This window comes from Budorcas taxicolor, chromosome 23 (genome assembly GCF_023091745.1).
Source record: "Budorcas taxicolor isolate Tak-1 chromosome 23, Takin1.1, whole genome shotgun sequence".
NCBI lineage: Eukaryota > Metazoa > Chordata > Mammalia > Artiodactyla > Bovidae > Budorcas > Budorcas taxicolor.
The window spans coordinates 17,342,472-17,368,128 of NC_068932.1; the positions used below are offsets into that span (position 1 = coordinate 17,342,472).

The window sequence follows — 25,657 nt, forward strand, 5'->3', positions numbered from 1 at the left end:
CTGCCATTTATGTAAAATCAAAACAACCACACACAACGAATAACACCCATACAAGCTATAGAAACCCAGTTAGCAGAGAATGCTAACTATTCAGGAGATTTAAAAAAGCATCAAAAATAAAGACAAGAGGGGTCTAAAGAAATTTGTAACCAGTAAATTGATTAATTAATTAATAACATGGGAGGAATGATGCTTCCCTACCTTCCTCACAAAGTTATTCTGAGGATCTGATGAGATTATGTATAGGAAAGGCAAAGTTAATTTACTATTCCCATTATGATGCCCAGACTGGACAGATGAACAGAGATAGCAGTTCCCCCTGGATCTTGGGCAGGAAGCTATGAGCAGGGCAGGGCTGGGTGGGATGGTAAGATGACATCAGGGCTCCTCGTGAAGGAGGGGCAGGCTCTCCCTCTCTTCTGGAGATACCACTTGATGGCTCAGCCAGAGGCAGCATCAGCTTCTCCCATGGATCCACTGTGCACAGCCTCCTCAGGCCCTCGGAAGAAGAGACCCAGGCAGGTGGGTGCCTCGATGGCCTCCCCTCCTCATGACATCAAGTTTCAAAATTTGGTCCTCTTCATTTTGGAGAAGAAAATGGGAACCACCCGCAGAAACTTCCTCATGGAGCTGGCTCGAAGGAAAGGATTCAGGGTTGAAAATGAGCTCAGGTAAGACATCACGAATTTCAGCTTGTGAATAAGCAGGGTTTTTGTGAATGTCTTTGGAACCCAAGGAATCTGTGTTTTCCTCTGCAAACAGAAGAGGTGATGTTCCCACTGGGAGAACAGGTATGAGATCAAAGAACAAATCTGAAGCAATTACTTAAGGGAAATAAGATCAGTGGGGATTTGATACAATTATATTGAAACCAGTTGGCACCAAAAGATAAAGTAATTTTTTTTGCCTTTCATTATTATGAGATGAAGTATCAAGGAATGATAAACAGACACCTAGTTGGAAAGTTGAATGCTGAAACCACCGAGGTTTACTCTTGACTGAGCTGAACAAAAGCATCACTGAGTCCAAACAAAAACTGTCAGCTGCTTGGAGGCAGAAAGAATAGTTTGGTTGGTTGGCCAGTAAGCTGCACATCTGGCTGGGCTGAGGTGGGAAGTGTCTGTGATGGGCTAGGACTGTAGTTGGCTCACCACAGGCACCCAAGTATGGCTTTGATCATGCTTTTCTGAACTGCAGTCTGAGTGGGATTCATAGAGAGAGGGATGCTGGTTAAAGATTCAGGGGTGGCTCTGTCCAAGGGTAAAAGATACCTTGCTGAGAGTGATGAGCTCAGAGCCCAAATAAGAAGGCAACTGAAGCAACCAGGCAGGGTGCCTCGAATGTTCACCCAGTCACATCCCAGGCTGGCCTTGCTCTTTTTCTAACAGTTATGTAAGCTCTTCATGGGTCTCAAATAGATGGAAGAGAAAACCAAACAAAATCCAGACACAAATGGTATTAGAACCTTGGCATAAATAATTCCAAACAGAATTCCCAGAGGGCTTGTAGTGAATAAACAATGATAATTGATGCAATTGGCTGGCCTTGATTGTCCAAGGAATAGGTTGATCATTTTCTTTTCAGGAAAATGTATAAGAATTCCATGTGAAAATAAATTTCTGTCTTGAAAAAAATAAGTAAAACTGACAAGCATATCCTGATGAAGTATCAGTTACACATTGCTAGAGAAATTTGTAAATATGTCAAAAGTTTGACAAAAATTTGAAATATGTCAAAAGTCAATCATCAAATATGAGTCAAATCTCATAGAAACATTTAATTTTTTTACTAAAATGCCCCATTCAGAAATTCCTGGGTCTCCAATGGACTTCCTCACCCAGTTTCTCTACACTTCCAGCAAGAGCTGACTGGTTTAGTTACAGGCACAGCTGCGAGTAATGCACACAGTGGCTGAGCAGGTAGCTGGAGAGACGACTGGAGGCAAGTTTCTTCTTTTGACAAGAAAACCCAAGAGGCAGCTCTGGCTGCCAGGGACTGAACCCAGCTGCTCGGGCGACAGAGGAAACTGGTGCACAGCGAGCCAACTGCTGCTGTGATGTGACTGTGGCAAAGTTCCCAGGCTGGCTGCTCAGAAGACACATTAAATACAAATGTGTTTTATGACACAAATGTAAACCACAGGAAGCAGAAGTTCTAGCTCTCAAACGGAATTTCCATAGTTAGCTGTATAGACTTTAATTGGAAAGGACAATGAAGATTATTACAGGGGAAAATCTCTAGATTGGGAAAATCTCTAGATTAAAAAAATCTCTAGACCTCGGAGTCGGACTCTGACCCTTCCCAGCCCTGTGATGTGGGGAAGACGCCCCTCTCTCCTCTCTGACCTCAGATTCTCGATCAATGGTCTGGTCTGCCTGATGTGACACCAGATGCCATGACGGATACCAGTGTACTTGGGTAAATTACAGCAGCTATGTAACTGTAGGGGGGCTGTTTTCTCGATACCTAGCTGAATCCATTGACCTTTCTAGTAACATCCTAAGGAGAGGGCTTTCTCTCCACTTTCTCTCCACAATATGAACTAGGTCAAGTGACATAAACCAATAGAACAAAGACAGGAAGGAAACCCATCAAATTGGTTTTTTGTGGGCATGAGGGTCGTAGTGAGAGATTATGGCTGCTTTTATGCTCCGTGTTTTCCAAATTTTTTTACAATGAACATATTTTTTAAATGAAAATAAAGGAAATCGTTATTTTAAAAGAAAGGATACTTCTTAAGAGGAACAGCTAGACCTCACCTTTTGATATAAAAGATTCAGAGAAAGAGGAGCTAAAGAAAGTTCTGAAAGTAGACAGTAATCTCCATAATTTCTAGCACATTCTTTGGCTGCCAGGAGGGTTAAATCTGAGGGAAAATCTGATCCCCACTTTACCTGAACCTGAATACACAGCGTAGAATTGGTGTGCCTGAATGTATTGAGCTATCTGGAACTATTTAATTTTCCAGCATATGTATACTGTATCTTTATAGTTGGATTGGACTTCATTAGTATTTATGTTATATTGCAAAAGATGCTATTCCAAGTACCATAGGAAGCTGGTTCTTTTAAAGGGAGGTGTCAAGTTCTTTGAGGCATTTTTGCACATTCATTAAAAAGGTTACTGAACTTTATTCCATGGCCAACACCCTAAATTTTAGAGCAACTTCATAATCTTCCAGTTCTCTGGGACAAGCTAGAGAAGGGTCGGAATCTAGTGTCTGTCACGTTCTTCTTTTATCCTTGATTCCAGTACTTTGAGCTGTTTTAAAACTTTATCAGCATCAACTCTCCTCTTTTTACATACTCGCTAAGCTTACCATCTCTGTCTTGACCTAAATCTTTGACGCTGAAAAAGAAAGAGCCAGATAGGAAGGCTGGCTTTCCATGGTTACATCACCCAGCAGATGATCACTTTTCCTGAGTTCCACTGTTCAAGCAGTAGAAACCCACCAGAGGATACATTTCCCCTGCTTGCACCTCCATAGTTTGTCTACAAGGCTATCTTTGAAAGGCATTGTTTGAATGAAAGCAAAATATACCACCATGCTATCACAAGTTAAGGGTTCTGTTAGTACCCAAGTAGAAGGCTTGAGCCTTGTGAGCAAAGAGTTTAAAATCAGACAAGAGAGCCAGGAACTGTACCTTTGTACAGTTTTTTTTTTTGTCACTTAGCATGAAAAGATAGCATAATGTATTTTCCTGGCATGTACTCATTTTCATCTTTTTTAAAAAATTAGAATTTTCCTACCCAATGCTTTACTTCGAGCCTCCTTGTGTCTTTCATGCTGAACCCGCTTCCCTTTTGCAATAGTCATTACTGAATAAACTATTCTCACTGCTTTAATGAGTGTCCAGCTTTTTTTTTTATCTCTGACAATGCCCTATCACTTCAGATCTTTGGTGTTTGAAATAAAAATATTAAAAGTCATTGTTTTGGAAAATAAACTGAACACCAGATGAAAGAGCTATTATCTGCTCCAGAAAACATGATATTGAACTAGTCCTTCTCTAGGCTTCTTCTAAGTTCAGTGTCCAAACACATCTTCACTGGTTTCTCGTTATGTTTTTTTTCCTCACTTTTTCTCCTCCAACTTTGAATGTCTTCTCCCCACACTTCTCTGCATGTAAGATCTAAGTCCCCTGGAAGCCTTTCTAGGGGAGGGAACTTCCTTCCTGGACACAGGGTGAGCCATGGCTTAGGCTTGGCCCCTGACTCTTCCTTCCACTTGGCTTTTCTCCTTATTCCTCCCCAACTCCACAAGGGAAAGGGTGTCATTTCGGCCATTGTGTATACCTCATCTTCATACTTTTGACAGTTTTCTTACACAGAGTAGGTTTCAGGAAATATTAGCTCAAAGAATACTTTATCTGGAGACTATAAAACCAACCAACGGAACTTATGACTACCAAGAGTGATTTTTGTCACTGAATTGTTTTTTACAAGGTTTGGTTACCTTTTGGTTACAGTATTACCTTTGTAATCAATGAAATAATGAAGATTTTATTTTTATAGGTTCAAGAGCATGCAGTGTAGACTCTAGTCCTGTTGGTCTTCCATCGCTAAGTTGTGTCTGACTCTGTGGCCCCATGAACTGCAGCATGCCAGGCTCCCCTGTCTTTCACTGTCTCCCGGAGTTTGTCCTGCTTTGGTTCAAATCACTTATTTCAAAGTGTGTGAACTTTAAATTAATGTAAATGTTCACGGTCTCATTTAATGTGGGCCAAAAAATCAAGGCAAGACCCTCTGTCTTCGGTATATCAAGGACTGGAAATAAAAGCGTGTCTTTACTGGTGCTAGTTGGTGGTCACTCAGTCATGTGCAATTCTTTGCAACTCCATGGACTGTAGCCTGCCAGACTCCTCTGTCCATGGGATTCTCCAGGCACGATACTGGGATACTGGAGTGGGTTGCCATTCTCTTCTCCAGGAATCTTCCTGACCCAGGTATAGAATCCAGGTCTCCTGTGTTGCAGGCAGATTTTTTTTTTTTTTTTTAACCATCTGAGCCACCAGGGAAGCCCCATAAGAGTGTGGGATAAAACCAAATAAAACTGCCTCGATTTTTCAGTGTCAGGGATTCTGAAACAGATCAGTTGCTAGGGAAATTGGCAAGAGGATTTTTTTTTTTTAAAAACTGTCAACATCCCAGTTCAGTTGTAAATAACTATTTTTAAAGTTATTGTTGACAAAATAAGTGCTGTGCCAGATGGAAAAACTTAAGAATGACTTCTCCAGGGGAAGAAAACAGTTTTAAAGACAAAAAATCAGGTTACCATCCATGAGAACTGGGGGGAATCAGATAGAGATATTCAGTCTGGCTTCTCACCAAAAAAAAAAAAAGATGGCTACCTATTTCTTCATGAAGATATTTTCTAATTGTGTCCAGAGGCAAGAGAAACTAGGGGAAGAAAAAAGAAAAATCAAGGATACTGGTATCTCAGAAAAAAAATCAGAACTGAGATTTGTGAGTTAATCTCTCAAACTTAGAGCTTTCTGAACATCTGAGGGTCATACTCATGACTCTTATAATATCTTTTATCATGTGTATTATTATATAACTACTATGTTTCTCTTAACTGCCCCTAGTCTGAGTCTGCAAGGAGATCCAACCAGTCCATTCTAAAGGAGATCAGCTCTGGGTGTTCTTCAGAAGGAATGATGCCAAAGCTGAAACTTCAGTACTTTGGCCACCTCATGCGAAGAGTTGACTCATTGGAAAAGACTCTGATGCTGAGAGGAATTGGGGGCAGGAGGAAGAGGGGACAACAGAGGATGAGATGGCTGGATGGCATCACCGACTCGATGGACGTGAGTTTGAGTGAACTCCGGGAGACGGTGATGGACAGGGAGGCCTGGTGTGCTGCGATTCATGGGGTCGCAGAGTTGGACATGACTGAGCGACTGAAATGAACTGAACTGAACTGATTCTGAGTCATTATAATTTATCTCTAGCTTAAGGAATAATAGCCATAAAAATCATGGGTCTGATATACATAAATTAAAAATATAGATTCAATTAACACATAAACTTCTAAGATGTTCTGTTGTGTACTCCCTAAAATTGTCTCATGTACCTGTAGAGAAATGAGTACTGGGTGGGGAAACATTGCTATAACTGAGCCCAGAGTCCAGCATGGGGATCCCTTCTGAGCTGGTGCAGGTAAAGAGTGATCTTCCTCTCCAGCACTATTTCACAAGGTGGAGTTATTGGGCTGTGAGATGGTTTTGAAATATGGCAGACCCCATGGAGCAATAAGAACTTTCCCTTCCCTTGCCTTGGGAGGGCTGGTGGACCCAGCAGAAATGGCACCATGTGGCTTTTAGGGGCTGGGTCATAAAAGGCCTCAAGACTTCTGCTATTCCTTGGACCCAGAGCCTCAGGTAAGAAGTCTGAGTTGCCCCTGAAAGAGGCCACTTAAATGTGCTCAGGTGGCAGATGCTGCTGAGCCCAGGCTCCCAGCCACCCTCACCAAGGTGCCAGACTCGGGCTGCATGGAACATCAGTGCCTCCAAGAGCTGCGTATAGAACAGAAGGATGGCCCAGCTGAGCTGCCTGAATTCCTGACCCACAAATTGTGAGACATAACAAAATTGTTGCCTTTTAAAAGCTACTACATTTTGGGATAGTTGGTGTTGCACCAGTAGATAACTAGAAGTGACTGACTACCATATGTCAGAATCACCAAGGGAACTTGTCAGAATGCGTATTTCTGGGCCCTAGGTGAGATTTACTGAATCTGAATCTCTGGTAATAGGACCCAGGCATCTGAATTTTGGGCCAGCATCCTTGGTGCCTCTAGGAGACACTACAATTTTAGAAACATTCCTTCAGAGCTATTCAGTTCAGTTCAGTTCAGTCACTCAGCTGTGTCCAACTCTTTGCAACCCCATGGACTGTAGCACACCAGGCTTCCCTGTCCATCACCAACTCCCAGAGCTTGCTCAAACTCATGTCCATGGAGTTGGTGATGGCATCCAACCATCTTATCCTCTGATTTCCCCTTCTCCTCCTGCTTTCAATCTTTCCCAGCATCAGGGTCTTTTCCAATGAGTCAATTCTTCACATCAGGTGGCCAAAGTATTGGAGCTTCAGCTTCAGCATCAGTCCTTCCAAAGAATATTCAGGACTGATTTCCTTTAGGATTGACTGGTTGGATCTCCTTGCATTCCAGGGGACTCTCAAGAGTCTTCTCCAGCATCACAGTTCAAAAGCATCAATTCTTCGGCACTCAGCTTTCTTTCTAGTCCAACTCTCACAACCATGCATGATCAATTCATTGTACCAGTGGTCTCTCTGTTGACCATTACTATGAATATTGCCATGAGCTGGGCACCAGACATGATTATCACCAGGCAGGTTATAACACTGTCCCTGCCTTCAGGGATGCCAAGGACCAAGCCAAGTACATTTCAATTTAGCACTACTTAAAGAAGAGGGCTCTGCATGGTTTTCCCTGGGGGAATCTGAAGGCCAAAGCCTAGTTCAGAATTTTTGTAATTGGTTCACAACTTCCCAAACCTAGTCCAAGGCACTGTTAATTGGTCATGGCTAAGAAACTAGGTAACTTAGAGAAGGGAATCCATTGATATTTCAGAACGGCCATCTCAGCAGGACCTTGGGATCTTTAGAAGACGTTGAGGATAGCTGCCTGAAGCTTGCTGCCACCTTTTATCTTAAGAACAAAGCCCAGGCCTTCGGGGGCAAGGCAGAGACTATCTCTGCCCCAATCCCAGGTTTATTTGTCTTTGAAAATGACATTCATGCATATTTGTTCCCTTACACAGAAAACTAACAATAAACAATTCATGACAGAAAGTGAAAAAATATAGCAAAATACTTAACAGCAAACAAAACCTCACACAAGGGTCTAACCACAGTCTAGCAGAACGTTAAGAGATTGCTCAAGTCATGCACACCTGGGTTTGAATCTTGCCTTCATGTGACCTCTGCAGGCCTTGGTTTTCTCATCTTCCTTGTGATGATGATGGTGATGTTGATGATGATATTCATTCTGATGTTATTCCTTTTGAGAAAAGGAAATATTCTCATTGGAAAATGCACAGAGTCACAGAGGGGTAGCTAAGTGTGGCCCAGCACACAGGTTTTATTTTATTTTTTGGCCATGCCACACGGGATATGGGATCTTCGTTCCTGACCAGGGACTGAACCCATGCCCCTTACTAGTCATAACCACTGGACCATGAGGGAAGCCCCCAGAACACAGGTTCTAGATTACAATGGACCTCAGATTAAATCCTTGCTCCACCAGTTATTAGCTGGATGAATTTTTAATGTCTCCCAAGCTCTCTTTTCTTATTATTGGAGATAATCATACCTACCTATCTCATAGAATTATTTACAATTAAATGAAGTAGTGTATGAAATTAATCTACAATGATTCTGGCACATGGTGATGTTCTATTAGTATCTTCAGTACCAGAGTGCTCAGGGCAGAGAGAAAACCATTATACCAGCAAACAGCTGTCACAACACAGCAGTAAGACATTGAGTGCAGAACACACCAGAGCAGGTGACCCTCCTTGGTAATCCTGTCTGCTAATGGCTCAGCACAGACAGTGAACAAATGCTTTATTGAGGTGGTCTGCAACGGAACCCACAATATCTCTGAGATGCGCCTGTACTATGATGTCAAACTTTCTAAGACTGACTGTCAATCTCTCACTTTGTGGGAACCAGTGACAAACAGTAATGAACTCTGAATAGCACAATGTGAATGTTTGATATTTTTTTTGTTTTTGTATGTACTTGATAATTGTTGTTGTTGTTGTTGTTTGCTAGTTGCTTAATGAGCAGGGGTTGGAAATCCAAATCAGGATCTTCTTTCATACGCTACATAGCTTATATTCCCAAATAAGCTTATATGAATTCAGTAGGAGATGCACATGGTCCTCATCCAATAAGGTGAGCTCAGACATCCCCACACTGTCCTGGGGAATCCCAGGTGAAGAGGTACTGACGGTGGTGGTACATGACTGGATGATGAGGGGCCTAAATTTAGAAGTTAAGCCCCAGAGCTCTTCCTCAGCACACCCATCTCCCTCTGAAGTTTAGACAAAACCCTATTTAGAAGAATAATGGTACTAATAAGCATAATAAATAATATAATAATAATGTTTCTCTTCAAAGGGCAGAAACATAGAAAGAATAATACTGTCTAACCCTATTGATTCTTCTGTGGTTTTCTTCAAGTCTTGAGATAGACAATCTTCCAAGGAGTTTACCATAAGTAGTCTTTGGAATCATATGCACCTGGAATAGGGAAGCAGCTAGCCGTCTTCCCTTGGCCCTTTTAACAGGCGATTTTATCTCGACTATTTTCTGCCAGGGCCCGTTGCACACCCTGCCATCTAGATGGTCTCAGCTCTGGTCTCCAGCCCCACTGCCCTCCCAGCACCAGCCCCAGAACCCAACTGTCAGCCAAATATACTTTTTATTATTATTTTTGATTAGTTCAAGTTTTTTTTTTTTTAACTTTACAATATTGTATTGGTTTTGCCATACAAGAGGGTGTGGAGAAAAGGGAACCCTCTTACACTCTTGGTGGGAATGCAAACAGTACAGCCACTATGGAGAATAGTGTGGAGATTCCTTAAAAAACTAGAAATAGAACTGCCTTATGACCCAGCCAAATATTTTTATTTGGATCTCCAGCCATCCTTTCAAGGAAGCCTGCCTGAAATAAACTTCAATTTTGTTCCCCCACCCCTTCCTCCAAAGAGATGGAACTTCCTAAATCCCTATTTCTACCAAAAGTCATAACACTTGAGTGTGATAGATAAGCTGGAGTAATAGTTGAGTGTATTCCCCACTTCACTTTTATAGGTGATGCCAGCTGTCCATCATATGTCTCCTTTGCCTTCCTTTCAAGCACTGTAGCAACCAGACTGAGGTTTAAATTATCTTATATCTGGTCCAGGGATTAATCTTTTTAAGTAGCTCCCCAAAGCTCCCCAACCCATGACTCCCCCCTCCAAATCATTGTGTATACCAGATTAGTCTTTTAAAATAACACTGCAATGCTATCCATGTCCTGCTCACAAAAAACTTCAGTGGCTCCATAATCCCAGAACATAAGATCCAGCTTTCTCAATCAGGCTTCTAAGACCCTCTGTAATGTGGTTACCCCACTCAGCCACATCTACAACTACTTCCCAACAGAAATTCTTCATTCCAATCCAGGCCACTCGCCTTCCTTTCCCCTGACCTTTGAACCTTTTCTTCCAGGAAGATCTAAAGTGCTACACTCTTGGTACCTTATCCTTCCCATGCACCCAAACTAGGCACAAACAAATCCTGCTTTTCTACAAAGCCATCCACCTCTCCAAGTTCAGTTCAGTTCAGTTCAGTCGCTCAGTCGTGTCCAACTCTTCGCAACCCCATGAACGTAGCACACCAGGCCTCCCTGTCCATCACCATCTCCCGGAGTTCACTCAGACTCACGTCCATCGAGTCAGTGATGCCATCCAGCCATCTCATCCTCTCTCGTCACCTTCTCCTCCTGCCCCCAATCCCTCCCAGCATCAGAGTCTTTTCCAATGAGTCAACTCTTCTCATGAGGTGGCCAAAGTACTGAAGTTTCAGCTTTAGCATCATTCCTTCCAAAGAAATCCCAGGGTTGATCTCCTTCAGAATGGACTGGTTGGATCTCCTTGAGAAGGACTCTCAAGAGTCTTCTCCAACACCACAGTTCAAAAGCATCAATTCTTCGGCACTCAGCCTTCTGCACAGTCCAACTCTCACATCCATACATGACCACAGGAAAAACCATCCCAGCCCACACTAAATTATTTTCCCTCTTTGTATACCACTTGCAGGTCCTGCCTATGTCATAACGTATTAACCAGCTGCTTCACAGAAGATGCTGATGCCCAGAAACTTTCCTTTTCTTGTTTGGTACCCAACCCCTTCCCATCACCACCACAGGGAACCTAGGGCTGTGAGTAGAACAGTGAACCAAGAAATACTTAGTGAATCTAAGAGTCAATCAAGAAAAGGAGAAAGAGGAAGAAGAAGTCAAGCAAGAAAAATGGGAAAAAGAAGAAAAAACAATTCTTTTTTTTTTCTCTTCAATGCTTATATATGCTATTTGTTTTTGCTATTTCCCAGATTTGTAGACAATTTGAACTGAAGGAGCCCTAAAAACTATTAGTTCCAGTGATATAATGCTGATTTCAAAGATTTGTTTAAAAATAGAAATAACATATTGACCAGAAAAGGCCATCAAAAAAGATAAATATCATTTACCAGCTGTGTGACCTTCAGGATGTCCTTAACCTCTCTGTTCTTCAGTTTCCTCGTTTTTGAAGTCTGACTCGTATAATATTTACTTAAGAAGCTATGTGCGTATTAAAAGAGATGATGATGTATGTGAAGTACTTGGACAGTGCTGAAGCATGCTAAGTGCTCAGTACTTTTTTAGGGAAAAGATACAGGGTCTTACGACACAGAGTTGTGCTTTGAAAAACATGCAAAGCACTATTTCCCAAAGGCTGGTCACCACCTATCAATGGCTTGTGAAATCAATTTAGTGGGATGTTATATCCATATCAACATCTACATCTATGTCTATTTTGGGTCATGATATAAAATGTATTTCTAACTGTGGATCACATACAAGTTTGAAAGGCACCAGGTTAAAACCCTCTGCAAAATAAAAATGAAATGGCACACCAAAGCCACAGGCAGAGTGCAAGGTGCTAATTTAAGAACGATTTCATCCTCTATCCACTCTGGACCTTTGTTTTCCACTAACATCACAATCTTACTAATGTTTTCTGAAGTTTTCTTGCATCTGATATGTAACATAGACCACGCTGCTATGCTAACTGAAGTTGAATTCCCTGGCACGGACGCCTAGGTTCTCCGTGCCTGTGGTCAGGTCTACTGCTCATCTTTCTCCATCAGATGGAATGCTCTGAGCACCTCAGGGCAAAGGGAGAGGTTCTCATTCTGAACGTCTCTGTCTTATTCTGCAGTGATTCTGTCACCCACATTGTAGCAGAAAACAACTCTGGTTCAGAGGTTCTCGAGTGGCTTCAGGTACAGAACAGAAGAGCCAGCTCACAGCTAGAACTCCTTGATGTCTCCTGGCTGATCGAAAGTATGGGAGCAGGAAAACCAGTGGAGATTACAGGAAAACACCAGCTTGTTGTAAGTGTCCTGAAAGTGGTTGCATGTGGGCGATAGACTCAACAGACTTGAGTTAAACCCTAGGTTCTCTGCTTGCTCTCTGTGTGAACTGTGGCAAATCACTTAGCTTTTTTGAGCTTTGGTTTCTTCCTTTACATTATGAGAACAGTAGTGTCTGCCTATCTTGTAAGATGGCTTATGAGGATTAGAATAACACACATGGAAAGTGCTTAAGACTGAGCCTGATCTATATATGTGTGTAATAAATGGTAGCTATTTTTACAAACAAGTCTATACACAAATATCTCAAAATATTGAAGTCTTGATGTTCTAGCAGCCAGAAAAGTAGAAGGTTCTTATTTTTTTCTTACCTTGATCATTTATAAAGAAAAAAAATTAAACTCTTAGTTCCAAACTCTTCACCAATGGACCCTAACTATGTAAGTTCACAGAAAAGGAAAATGATGTTTAATCGGTAGTTCTTTTTCATGTTACTTTTTCAGATCACAAAAATAATACATGTAAATTATAGCAATTTCAAATATTAGAAATGCATATAACATAAAACTTGAGCCTCCTATAGTATTATTCTCTTTCCAGAGACAATTACCATTGAACTGCCTCTTATTTTTCTTCATACACATCTATTACTATTTTTTTTAAATAGATGCTTATACATTTGTTTAGGTGAGAACAGACTATTCAGCTACCCCAAACCCAGGCTTCCAGAAGATCTCCCAGTACGCGTGTCAGAGAAAAACCACTTTAAACAACCATAACCACATATTCACGGTAATGGAGCTTTACAACAACAACTATAGCAAATGTAAGGCTTGCTGCTTCTTTCTGCGGCTCTCCAATTAAATTATGAATTTTCTTGAAAATCTAGGAAGGTTTTCCCCATTCTTACCCACTCCCCTAACATGAGCTCTGGTTCCTCTTTCTGTCAAGAATGGGTCTCCTTCTATTACAGAAATAGACAATATATTTAGAGCATATTCTTTAGAGAAAGTAACTTATGATTTATCGGGAGTTGTTACTAATGGATGCAACACTTATCAAAGGCAAATATTCTGAATAACTAAATACATATTCTGAATAACTAAATACAGACTGTAATTAGTCCACTACACAGTAAGAGCAAATTGCATAGAAATAGCAATTGTGCATAAACAGCTTTGTTGGGAAGACACAAGATTGAGAGTCAGCAGACCTGGGTTCAGCCTGATATTAACTATCTTGGGCAAGACAGTTTCTCTCTCCGAGCCTGTTTCCTCATCTGCTTAATAAGGTAGATCATCTCTAAAGCCCCATTCAGCCCTGAAGTTTCATAATTATGCTTCAAAATGACCTGAACAAAACCATAACTGCTTATCCTCCAGCTTACAATCAGTAGTCAAATGGATAAAACATGCATTAGTAGATTGAATATAGAACTTCTCCTTTCTAAAATTCTAGCCCCAGGTGTGCAAGGAAGCCCAGGAAATTGCAGCTACTGAGCACCCTGAGGATCATGCCACACAGCTGTAGCTACTTCCTCCTCGGCCAGAAATACAAACATGCCGTATCTTAAATAACCCCCTACCTTAAATAACCCTGCCTGTGGGTCTGTGCCACTTCTGATCATACCCATTCATTCAACATATCTATACTAAGTGCTGACTCTGTTTCATCAACAAGCTAAGAGATAGGATTTTCCAGTGATCAAGGCAGAATCCTGGCCACAGGGTGGTGGGAAAGTCAGCAAACAGGGAAGGATCTTGCCAAGTAATGACTAGGAAGATGCAGTGAGCAAGAAGTCATTTTTTAGTTAAATCATTCCTGAATATCTAATGGCAGAGAATTCCAAGTTTCCTTACAAAGCATGCTGTGGCCTGTCTTTTCAACTCAACTCCGCTCATCCAACCAGGGAGAAGTGCAAAAGTATAGGACATCCAATCCTGACCTTTGAGGGAACAGGCATTCTAATATTTAACAGAGAACAAGAGGCATTTGCAAGGGACTGCTGGCTTGGGGGCTAGTGGCTAGGAAACAGACTGTATTTTGCTCATCTAGTTTTATTCTTTAGGATGCCTTTGAGATACTGGCTGAAAATTCTGAGTTTAAAGAAAATGAAGTCTCTTATGTGACATTTATGAGAGCAGCTTCTGTGCTTAAATCTCTGCCATTCACAATCATCAGTATGAGGGACACAGAAGGAATTCCCTGCCTGGGGGACAAGGTGAAGTGCATCATAGAGGTAAGGGTGAAAGGTGATTCATTCCAGCTCCTAATAGGTAGCTACTGAGGGAGGGAGAGAGATGCAGTTAATAAATTTTCCTGTTAACTATAGATGTGGTATTCATTACTTATTTTCATTTCTCTCTGATTTATATTATATGGATATATAGTATATCACATATATATATTACATAGATAGCTATACATGTATATTGTGTCATTCATACCCCAACATTATCTCACTTGGAGCTGTGTGGGGCCAGCTAGTGAGAAAATAACTCTCCTGCATTATTAATCTAACTCTATTTAGAGGAGGTTGGATGGTTCTGGGGCTTCCCAGGTGGCACAGTAGTGAAGAACCCACCTGCCAAGGTAGAAGACGCAGGAAATGCAGATTTGATCCCTGGGTTGGGAAGATCCCTTGGCGAAGGAAATGGCAAGAATATTGGAGCAGGTTGCCATCTTCATATCTGGGGATTTGAAAATCTCAGATTGTGTTTAACATCACTAGGGTAAAATGCTTTTCAAATGTCCATGCAGGAGATTATTGAAGATGGAGAAAGTTCTGAAGTTAAAGCTGTGTTAAATGATGAACGATATCAGTCCTTCAAAGTAAGTGATTTGTACATGTATTTATCAAAACTAGGTTTTCAGTTGATCCTGTTATTCTAAGCAGTTGTACTGATCAGCTTGGGGTGCCATAACACAAAGCCACAGTCTGAGTGACTTAACACATGATTATTTTTTCCCAGTTTTAAAGGCTAGAATTCTGAGATCAAGGTGCTGGCATGACTGGGCTCTGGTTAGGGCTCTCTTCTTGGTTTGCAGGCAGCCTCCTTCTCAACATCCCCTCATATGACACACACGAGGAGACAGCAAATTCTCTGGTCTCTTCTTATAAAGGCACTAATCCCACCACGAGGACCCCATCCCCATGACCTCATTTAACCTAATTACCTTCCCCAAACTCCATCTCCAGATAGCATCATATTGGAGGTTAGGGTTTCAACATATGAATTTGGGAGGAAGGGTCACAACTGAGTCTATAGCAGTGATCTAGGAAGCAAATACCTGAATAAATACGGGTGCTTGAGCTTATTGCCATGATACGGTGAGATATAAATGACCTTATCTCCCAAAGGTTGTCACTCCTGGGTACACTAGGACTATGAGACAAAACAAACCTGCTCTCAGAGAACCAACCTGTGCTGGAAAGCTCCTCACTGCATCTTGTCTACTCTGAAGCAGGATTTATTACCTCCCAGTGTTCCCTATCTCTGAGTTGCAATAGGCAGAGATTTCTACCAATCCCTTTGGTTCAGAAGTGATGCTCAGGCCTCAAAGGTAGTTGAGGGCAGAAGCCCAGGCTCAGAGTACAGACAGACTGAGTTGAGTCTGGGCTCTGCCTACATGTGCATCCCTCGTTAAATCGTGAGGGTGAATATGCATGAGTGTGTGTAACAGACCTTTGGCAGAGGAGGGGTGTGGGTATGGATACCTGTTGTCATGCACTGACAGTGCAGGCAATCCTTATTGGTTATACAGAATCCCTGGGCAGTTCCAGAAGCTGCCTCCTGACTTCTGCTTCATTTAATTATACTATATGTCCTGAAACAGAAACACCTCTGAAAAATTACCATTGCCCCCTGCTTGTCATATTCAGGAGACACTAGGTCAGAGATTTGCTTATGCTTTTTCTTAATTGCTTGACCTTGAAAAGTATCACTTTTTGTCATATTGGCTGTTTTAGAAAATAAAGACATGTCTTTCCCTTTGTTTCAGCTCTTTACTTCTGTTTTTGGAGTGGGACTGAAGACATCTGAGAAATGGTTCAGGATGGGGTTCAGATCTTTGAATAAAATAATGTCGGACAAAACCCTGAAATTCACAAAAATGCAGAAAGCAGGTGAATTGTCTCTCCTAAAGATCTCCCATAATTGCCATGGGCTGGTCAGGTTTGGGTCAGGATCTGTCAGCTATACTTCATATGTCACTTCCAGTCTTGGTGATCTGGTCACTTGCTTGGCCTCTCTTCATGCTATGGCTAAAAGCCCAAGCTTTTGGAATCAGATAGACCTGGATCCAAATCCTGGCTCTCACACTCTCCAGCTGTGTGATCTTGAGACAGTTACTTAAAATCTTTGAGCCTTCTTTACCTCATCTATACATCAGTACATAAGTAGGGAATAGATCAGATCTCAGAGGCAAAACAATTAACTTGGCACAGAGCAAATAGGCCCTGCCTGATGGCTGTTGTCATTCCTTTATCCAGATGTCAAAATTGACTGCACCGTTGATCTGTTCTTCCTGGACTGACCCTTCCAGATATTTGGGTCCCAGCTGGGTAAAAGGCATGGGTAAGGAATCCAGGTCAGAAAGTTGACATAGAGAACTTTGGAGTAAATAATATTTGAACAAACTGGAGTTGTTGCTTGGCACAAATAGGGATCAGCTTTAGAAACTGTAAAATATCAAGACATAAAGGGGAAAATGTGGAAACCTAGACATGGGGTTTGTCTACCCAGTCAGGACTTGTTCACCTAGAAGAGAGTAGAGACAGACTTCTGAAAGACTGACAAGGCTTCCAGGAGGTTGAAGATGGCTTGCTTACTTCCATTTATACAGGGTACTTGTCATTTTTTTTAATGACAAAATTTCTGGAACCAAGGTCAAAAAATGTACATCTTTTAAACACTTATTTTTAATATGCAGTAGAACATAATATTATTGGGATTTGAAAGGAAGTCATGGCCACAGTTCTGAGCACTGTGGCTTCTGAGTTATAAAGAATGAGGAAGTCACCAACATTTTTAATAATATGAAAAAAAGGGGATCTTCTACAAGAGAAGGCCAGAAAACAACAACAATGAAAAGAAAACCTGCTATCTTCTGTTTAAGTGATAGAAAGAAACAGCAGGAGGAGACAAAGAAAGCATTTCTTGGTGGTTCACATCAATGCTTATGAAGCATGAACCTTTAGGAGTCCAGAATAAGAATATGGGTCTTTTTTCCTTTAGATTCTTCTAGTTCTTATGTGGCATCTTATAAAACTTATTAGCAATCTTTCAGAGGTTAGCAACTTTATGAAAAATGACTAGGGAACTCTATGACTGTGTTGATGTATACCGTACAGTGTTATTAACTGTAGTGACTATGCTGTACGTTAGATTTGCAGGACTTATTCATCCTGTGCCCTTTGACACACATCTATCCATTTTCTCCACCTTCCAGCCCCTAGTAGTCGCAATTCTACTCTCTGCTTCTAAGAGACATTGTGTGTGTGTGTGTGTGTGCATGCGTGCGCACTAAGTCGCTCCAGTCATGTCTGACTGTTTGTGACCCTATGGACTATAGCCTGCTTGTCTTTCAGTCTGGTTTATTTCACTTAGCAAATAACTGGGGTTCATCCTGTTGTTGCAAATGACAAGATTGTCTTCTTTTTTTAAGGTTGAAAAACATTCCATCGTAGGCTAATAGTCGACAGTTAACCATTTCACATATATCAAAACTTCAGGTTGTATACCTTAAATTCATACAATTTTTGTCAACTATACCTCAATAAAGCTGGAAAAAAGATAAAGAACTGCCCCCCAGAGACCTTACAATTAGGAAATGGGCAGCCTCTGTAGGTATTCAAAGCCTCTCATTATTAGATTCCGGCAGAGTTGGAACACTCCCTCTGGGGATCCTAGAGAAGAGGTCAGAGCCTTGTATGGAAGGACCATTAGCTGGCCCTCAGGCTCTATGGATTTCCCCTGCGACCTGCTCCCCACCCATCCTATGCTTCATCCCAATTCTTGGAGATACAGCTTTCATCTCCATTACTCTTCCACTCGATGCCTTCCTCTGTGGATCTGTGGGAATAAACAAGTCATTAAAACAACTCTTCATCATAACCACTCTGTTGGGGATCTCATTAATCTGTGATGGTCAGGCAAAGAAGCAATAAACCAGACCACTGGTGTCATTTCCTAACTCTCCTCAGATGCAAATCTACTCTCTTCCTATTCTTGACTTCAGTTCTTAATTCACCTATCACCTTCCAACCCCAAAACTTCCTATCCCAAATCTTTGCAGCTTATTGATCAAGAGGGCTGGTTCTTCAGTAGGAAGCCAGATTGGAACAGCATGGTTCTATAATATAATATTGCCTCTTTTGCAGTCAGGAATTTGTAGGAAAATAAGAGCCATTGTTAACATGAAAAATTCACAGCCAAGAGAACACAGATCACCCAGTCTCTGTGGAACAGTTTGGGGTTGATGTCTGTGGCCCTGTTAGCTATGTGTGAGGGCCAAATCCCCTCCCTGAGGGCTGGTCATTTCACATGGGACAAGTTCTTTCCCCACTCACCTGTCTGTGGCCTCTCAGGATTTCTCTATTATGAAGACCTTGTCAGCTGCGTGACCAGGGCTGAAGCAGAGGCGGTTGGCGTGCTGGTTAAAGAGGCTGTGTGGGCATTTCTGCCAGATGCCTTCGTCACCATGACGGGAGGATTCCGCAGGTAAATGATGATAAAAGCTGCTTTTACCTCCCCTTCAGGGCCTTCCCATGCTCAGGAGTTGTGGCACAAAAGGCCTTCGGAGGTCTCTCTCTGCAGCCTCATCTCCTGCAGCTCATGTTTCACTCCAGCCACCCCAAGTGGCTTGTCATTCTCTGCACACACAGAGCTTTCTTTCCTCTGTGACTTTGCTCAGTCCTACCTTTCTGCTTGGACTGTTTTCCTCAGTTTGTCACCTGGCTCATTTCTCCTCATCCTTTAAGCTTCAATTCAGATGCCACCTCCTCCAGAAAGCCTTCCTTGACTTCCTTCTCCCCATGCTGGGTGAGATACCCCTCCTTAGCACTCCTTGGACAGCTGTCAAGTAATTTGTATTGCTTCCACGCATGTTTTTCCCACTAAGTTTTCAGAACTTAGTGCTTGATGAGAGCCAGTGCGTGGTGCCTGGCACAAAATAGGCATGTGAGAAATGGTGAAGTCAGTGAATAAATGAACGAACTCTTCACAGAGATGTATGCAATTGTTGGATACTGAAGCCTCCATTTCAGAGCCTCTTTCCCTCCCACACCCTCTTCCATCTCTCCTTGTGGTCCTCTTACATGGGGGCTGTTGGCTGTGGGAGGTGACAGAGAAAGTGAGAAGAGAACACAGAATCCAAGAATGCCTTTAGTTTAGGCCATAATTTCAAGAGTCCCATCTTGTATTATGCGAGTACAGTTCTTGGTTTGCTTGTTGTCACACTTGTCTCTGTGTGAGTGTGTGTGCACATGTGGGCATGGAGAAGAAATAATCTTTGTCAGTTTTTACCCACTCATATATAATCATATAATCATATGGGTTCCCCTGGTGGCTCAGTGGTAAAGAATGCACCTGCCAATGAGGAGACGCAAGAGATGTGGGTTCAATCCCTGGGTCGGAAAGAGCTCCTAGAGGAGGAAATGGCAACCCACTCCAGTATTCTTACCTGGGAAATCCCACTGGCAGGCTATAGTCCTTAGGGTCTCAAAGAGACAGACAGGACTCAGCACTAAACAACAGTATAATCACATACATACCATGTATGATTTTAAATGTTCCTGTGTCATAAATTTATTTTGCAAGGAGTAGACTTGTGTAAACAAGGATCTTTTGTTTCAAAAGCATGTCATGAGCATTTTGTGTCACAAACCTTAAGTATGGGGCATAAAAACACAGGTGAGTTTTAAAAATTGAGAGCTAAAAATCTAATTTATTTCCATCTTATGCTATTTTTTAAAATCAGGGGTAAGAAGATTGGGCACGATGTAGATTTCTTAATTACCAGCCCAGGATCAGCAGAGGATGAAGAGCAACTTTTGCCTAAAGTGATAAACTTATGGGAAAAAAAGGTAAGAAGAAAGATGTTTGGACACTCAGGCATTATAGGAGTAATGCTGAATTTGACACACTTATCGACCTTGTAATTGTGTCATGAGTATCTAACCCAGTCTCAATGGTTTACAATAGCTGGCACAGTGCCAGTGACATGCAGGGAGCCTTACCTGCTTTGGGTCCTAGAATCCAGGTTATGAACTTGTGTGTACGCACGTGTCCTGTTACCAAAAGGGCCGGGGGAAATTCTCTGTGCAGGCCATGCAGACGGCTCAGAGCCCTAAACAATGTGAAGAGCATGTGCTGCGAAGACCTGGGAGGGATGAGCCGGGGCAGAGCAAGCTAAGGGGTGGGGATCAGACTCGCATAAAGCCAGTCTAAGAGGGGCCCCTGCTGCCTTGAACAATATGTTGGTTGATAACCACCTTGACTCTGTGCTGAGATGGGAAGAAGGAAGCTAATGAGGGCAGGCTGGGTCCAGCAGAGGCCATGGCTCAGGCTCCCCCACCCACTGAGATCAGACTTGCCACGGGCCACCTATTGCCCAGTGGAGGAAGCTCAGGATGACCCTGCGGCCACGGCCGCCTGCAGGGCCCTGACTCCTGCCCCACTCCAGTGAGAGCTCTGCTTCCCAAGGAGATCAGATGGCCCTTATCCAAGAACTTACAGGCCTAGGTGGGTTGAGGAGGCTGAGGCTGGTGTTTTTCTGGCATAGCTTTATTTTTCCTGAGTGATCTAGCATCTTCTGGGTGTGGACAAAGCTCCCTGATATACCAGAGAGAGAAGACCTCAGATACAGTGAGAATAAGAAACACACAACCCTGGTGCCAGGAACACTAGAATTACTAATAAAGACCCAGCTTTGGAACCAGATCCAACTTCAGCCATCCCCCATCTGTCGGGAGAGTGGATCCAGGTGGCCAGCAGCCCTGAAAATGAACATCATAGGCTGAGCCAGGGAAAGCCTGAATGGGGAAGCGTCAGCTCCACCGAGGCTGGCCCCACTGCTCTGCTGAGGCAGGAAAGCTGAGAAACTCTCGTGGACAGACATCACTCTGATGCGCCCTGTCAGCCATGGCCTGGGCGGAGAGGGGGCTGCCTGGCTTCTCAGCCAGCAAGGATGGACCGATTTGACCTAGGTATAGAGGCCCCACCATCCCCACGCTCTGAGACTGTCCCAACCCAAGATGGGGTGGGGTTGGGAGAGGGGGACAAGGAGCTACCTTTTCATTGGTCTTTCTTTAGTCACCAGACAGCCATCCTGCTGGTCACCAAGCAAAGAGATGAGCAGGTGAGGGTGGAGATGGGCATTAAGCATGAGGGGGTTGTAGATTTGGCATTGTCCCAGCACAGCCCTGCCACTGACTGGCTATATGACCTGGGACTATGCTTTTAGTCTTGCCTAGTTTCTCTTTGCTTATCTGTGAAACCAAGAAAGCAAGCTTCTGTCATTAGAGGATTAACTGAGAGCATTAGATAAGGCCCTTCGCACAGCGCCTGATAAATGCCTATTAAACAGTGGCTTGAACAGTGGGCGGGGTTTGAGCAAGCTCCAGGAGATGGTGAAGGACAGGGAACCTGTCGTGCTGCAGTCCATGGGGTCGCAAAGAGGCAGACATGACTGAACAGCAAATCAGTGATCTCTCCTGCATAGTTGTGTACTGAATTCTGCAGAGGGCCAGGCCTGTGCCGGGTGAGGGGGCCCAGGCGAGAGCACAGGCAGCTGCTCCCCTTCGCTCTCTGACAAACAGGATCTCAGGGAGGAAACGGGCAGGGGCAGTGTGTGTCTCAGCACTACCTGCCTGCCCCCCTGTGGCCCCACAGCTGCCCCCAGCGCCTCAGCCGGGAATCATGGTGGTTAATTTCCACCTCTGCCTCACTCCCTGTTCCCAGCACCTCCCACCCCTGCCTTTCTTACAAAAATCTGTACTTTCCAGATTAAAATGATTCTATCTCATGCAGGTGTTATCGGCCTTCCCCAGCACATAGAAATTGTTCCTGGCCTTCCCCAAAACATAGAAATTGATTAAGGCCAAACAAGAAATCTAGGCCAGGCTTTACTGGGGGCCCTGCAGCAGCACAGGGGATCAGGAACAAACAATAAATTCCCTTACTTGCTCACTCCCTGAGGTGGGGCGTGAGCTTGTTCCTTCTGTGGTGTGAGGGTAGGGGTGTGTCCAGGTCGAGCTAAAGGGGTGGTTTAGGTGGCTTGCTCACCTCTTAGGTGGTGGTGTGTGCAGGGGGCTTGAGCAGTATCCTACTTTTGCTCTTTAGCCCCAGGCTCCTCAAAAGTGGCAGTTGGGTTTTTGGTCTCTTTGTATCTTTTGGATCCAGAATTTGCCCAACTGTGCTTGCACGCAGTTATTTTTAGTGCGATATAGTTTCTCTGTATTTTGTTGCTCAAGAGAGGTATGTCCAGGTATGTCTCAGGTCTGAGCCTATCTCACAGGCACACTCGAGCACATACTCACACAACACACATATACACAACCAGTGTTTTAAAACACTTGAAGAACTATTGAACAGCCAAGGATGGGTATGGGTTTGAGTCTTCCACCAGTTGAAAGACCTCTTATGGGAGGAAAAGAGCTTGGAGATACTGATCCTGGGGGGAGGCCACCATCTGGAAAGCTCCACTGGCTGCCAGCCATTCAACCCAAAGAGGGGAGGGTTGACTGAGTACGGTCCAGGTTCATGCCTGGTGGGTGGCCCTTCCGTCTATGACCAGCCAAAGTGTGACTACTGTGTGGCCACTGTGCACACACAGTTTACCACTTTTAGGAAGGCAGCTTTGTGAATTTTTGTAATGGGGAAGTGTTGTTTTATAAATATGGCTTCAAGGTGAGACTGGCTGATATTTTAATAGCTTCCTTTTCAAATTTGCATAATTTAAATAGCCATGAAAGGCTGCTATACTGACTAATCTTAGTAAGTTTCATTAGAAAGCAGAATTGTGTCTTCCCCCAGCTGGTTATCAGATCTGTTTAGGGCTACCTTCTTCCCTGTTTACAGTTACCTTCTGCACCAGAGGCTCTTCCTGACATTAGTGTTCCGCCCTGCAGATGGGGTCCATTCTTCCTCTCACCTTTTCTGGGATAGGCCCTGAGGGCAGAGTGCTCCCTCTTCTGAGATCCACAAGAGGAAAAGTACCCCCTTCTCCAAGTGTTGAGTCCAGCTGAAACAAAGTCTCTTGGGGGTAGGGGTGGGGTTGGATGCAGAAGAAATGCGGATGTGTCTAATAATAACAGTAAAGGGAACCAGGCCTGCTCCAAGTGTGGTCCCTGGATCAGAAGCATCAGCAACACCTGGGAACTTACTAGAAATGCACCACCCCGACCCCACCCCACCCCACCCCCGTGTGTGCTAAGTCGCTTTAGTCTCTCTGACTCTTTGTGACCCCGTGGACTGTAACCCACCAGGCTTCTTGGTCCATGGGGATTCTCCAGGCAAGAATACTGGAGTGGGTTGCCATGCCCTTTTCCAGGGGATCTTCCCGTCCGAGGGATCAAACTCAACCGAGGGATCAAACTTGTTTTCTTTATGTGTCCTGCACTGGTGGGTGGGTTCTTTACCAAGCACCACCTGGGAAGTTCCCCCACCCTCACCACCCATGAATCACTCTGGGGACAGGGCCTCCAAAACTGCGTTGAAACAAACCTTTCAAATGTTCCTGATGATGATATTTGAGAACATCAGACCTAAAGAACCCAAGAACAAATCCTACATCCTAATAGCTGTGATTAGATTGTTTTAAGGCTATTTGTTCTTTTCGTTGCAACTCAGATTTAGCAGTTAATTGCATATTTCTGCTTCTCCCTACCCCATATCTGCCGTGTGGTAAGGAATTCCCACGGAGCAGATAAACTGGAGGATGGCAGATTGCTGGGTGTGACCTTCTGACTAGGCAACGTCTGGTGATGTACCACTAATTTTGTCCCTGTCTCCAAGGGAGGCAGAGTAGCAATCCCAAAGTGCTTGCTAGAAAGAGTGAGTCAGCAGGCCCCAAAGCAGGCTGAGCCTCCAGCCACAATCCTTTGGGCCTGAGTCGACCTACTATGGTTGACTAGGATAATATGGAGGGACACTAAGTCAAAACAACTTCATATAAGGGCTCGGCTTTTTGTTCAATGTTGGTTTGTACTTAAGGGAGGGAGGCAAGTTTCTGAGCGCTGTCTGCAATAGGATGTTCAGGGAGTGGATCCTCTGGCAGCTTTGCCATGAAGTGGCCTTAGCGTGGCCCCTCTAATCATTAAATTCCTCTGCTGCAGAAGGAGGGTAATGCACCCACTCCTTGCCTTTCTCTGCTAGAGTCACAGGTGGGCTCACAATGCAAGGACAGACGTACCCATATTCTCAAATGTGCAAAGCTTTCTTTAGAAGCATTTGTTAAGAGCCCAATATAAAGTCTCTGGCCCTCTGCATCAGGGACTCTTCATCAGGGACTCTTCCTGATGTCTTTTTGTTTATTTTCAGGGATTACTTTTATATTATGATCTTGTGGAGTCGACATTTGAAAAGTTCAAGTTGCCAAGCAGGCAGGTGGATACTTTAGATCATTTTCAAAAATGCTTTCTGATTTTAAAATTGCACCATCAGAGAGTAGACAGTGGTAAGTCCAACCAGCAGGAAGGAAAGACCTGGAAGGCCATCCGTGTGGACCTGGTTATGTGCCCCTACGAAAACCATGCCTTTGCCCTGCTAGGCTGGACTGGCTCCCGGGTAAGTGCTGCCTTCATCCCTGGGATGGCCTTAGCTTTCCATAAGAGGTAGACGAGGTCTACCTGGGCCCAGGGGAGAGACAATGGCGGGGGTGGTGGTGGCAGGAGGATGGACAGGGAAGGAGGAGATGGTGGACAGGAGAGAAGAAAGTGCCCAGAAATCTCTGAATCAGGGCATTCCATTTGCACACGGTCAACTGAGACAGATGCCTTTAGAACAGGTATTTTCAAAGTGTGATATACCCTGACCAGCAGCATCAGCCTTACCTGCTTACCAGGTTAGACCTGTGAACACCACCCTACCCCAGACCTACTGAATCAGGAACTCTGGGGTTGGAGCCCAACAGTTTGTGTTTGAAAGAACCCTGCAGGTATGAGAACCACTGAAGCAGAGAAAGCAGCCTGGTGGCTAAGGGCACAGGTTTGGCTCACCCCAGACCTGGTCACAAGCCCTTGCTCTGCCTCTGACCAGCTAGGTGATCTTCGTCAAGTTCCCCATGGCCTTTAAGACTCAGTTTTCCATCAAGAAAGTTAGGGCAAAGACAGCGCTAACCCCCTGGATTGCAGGGATCCAGTGAGATGAAGCTGGCAAAGCCCCTAGCACCATGCCGAGCACGGGACCAGTGCTGGGCACCAGCAGTCCCCAGGTCCCACAAGTGATATCAGATATGGTGCCTGTGGTCTGTGCCATCAGCTTGTGCTCCACCCTCCTACCAA

At 43.7% G+C, this 25,657-nt stretch overlaps 1 protein-coding gene across 1 annotated transcript in view; it reads left to right on the forward strand.

Moving 5' to 3' along the window:
• The first annotated feature begins 468 nt into the window (after window positions 1-468).
• DNTT (DNA nucleotidylexotransferase) overlaps window positions 469-25,657 on the forward strand; it is a 31,594-nt gene continuing 6,405 nt past the window's right edge. Inside the window, exons 1-9 of the mRNA XM_052661165.1 lie at window positions 469-671; window positions 12,000-12,174; window positions 12,841-12,945; window positions 14,222-14,392; window positions 14,914-14,985; window positions 16,156-16,279; window positions 18,743-18,875; window positions 20,134-20,239; window positions 24,696-24,941. Coding sequence (XP_052517125.1) covers window positions 469-671; window positions 12,000-12,174; window positions 12,841-12,945; window positions 14,222-14,392; window positions 14,914-14,985; window positions 16,156-16,279; window positions 18,743-18,875; window positions 20,134-20,239; window positions 24,696-24,941 — 1,335 coding nt within the window. The remainder of the gene's footprint in view (window positions 672-11,999; window positions 12,175-12,840; window positions 12,946-14,221; window positions 14,393-14,913; window positions 14,986-16,155; window positions 16,280-18,742; window positions 18,876-20,133; window positions 20,240-24,695; window positions 24,942-25,657) is intronic.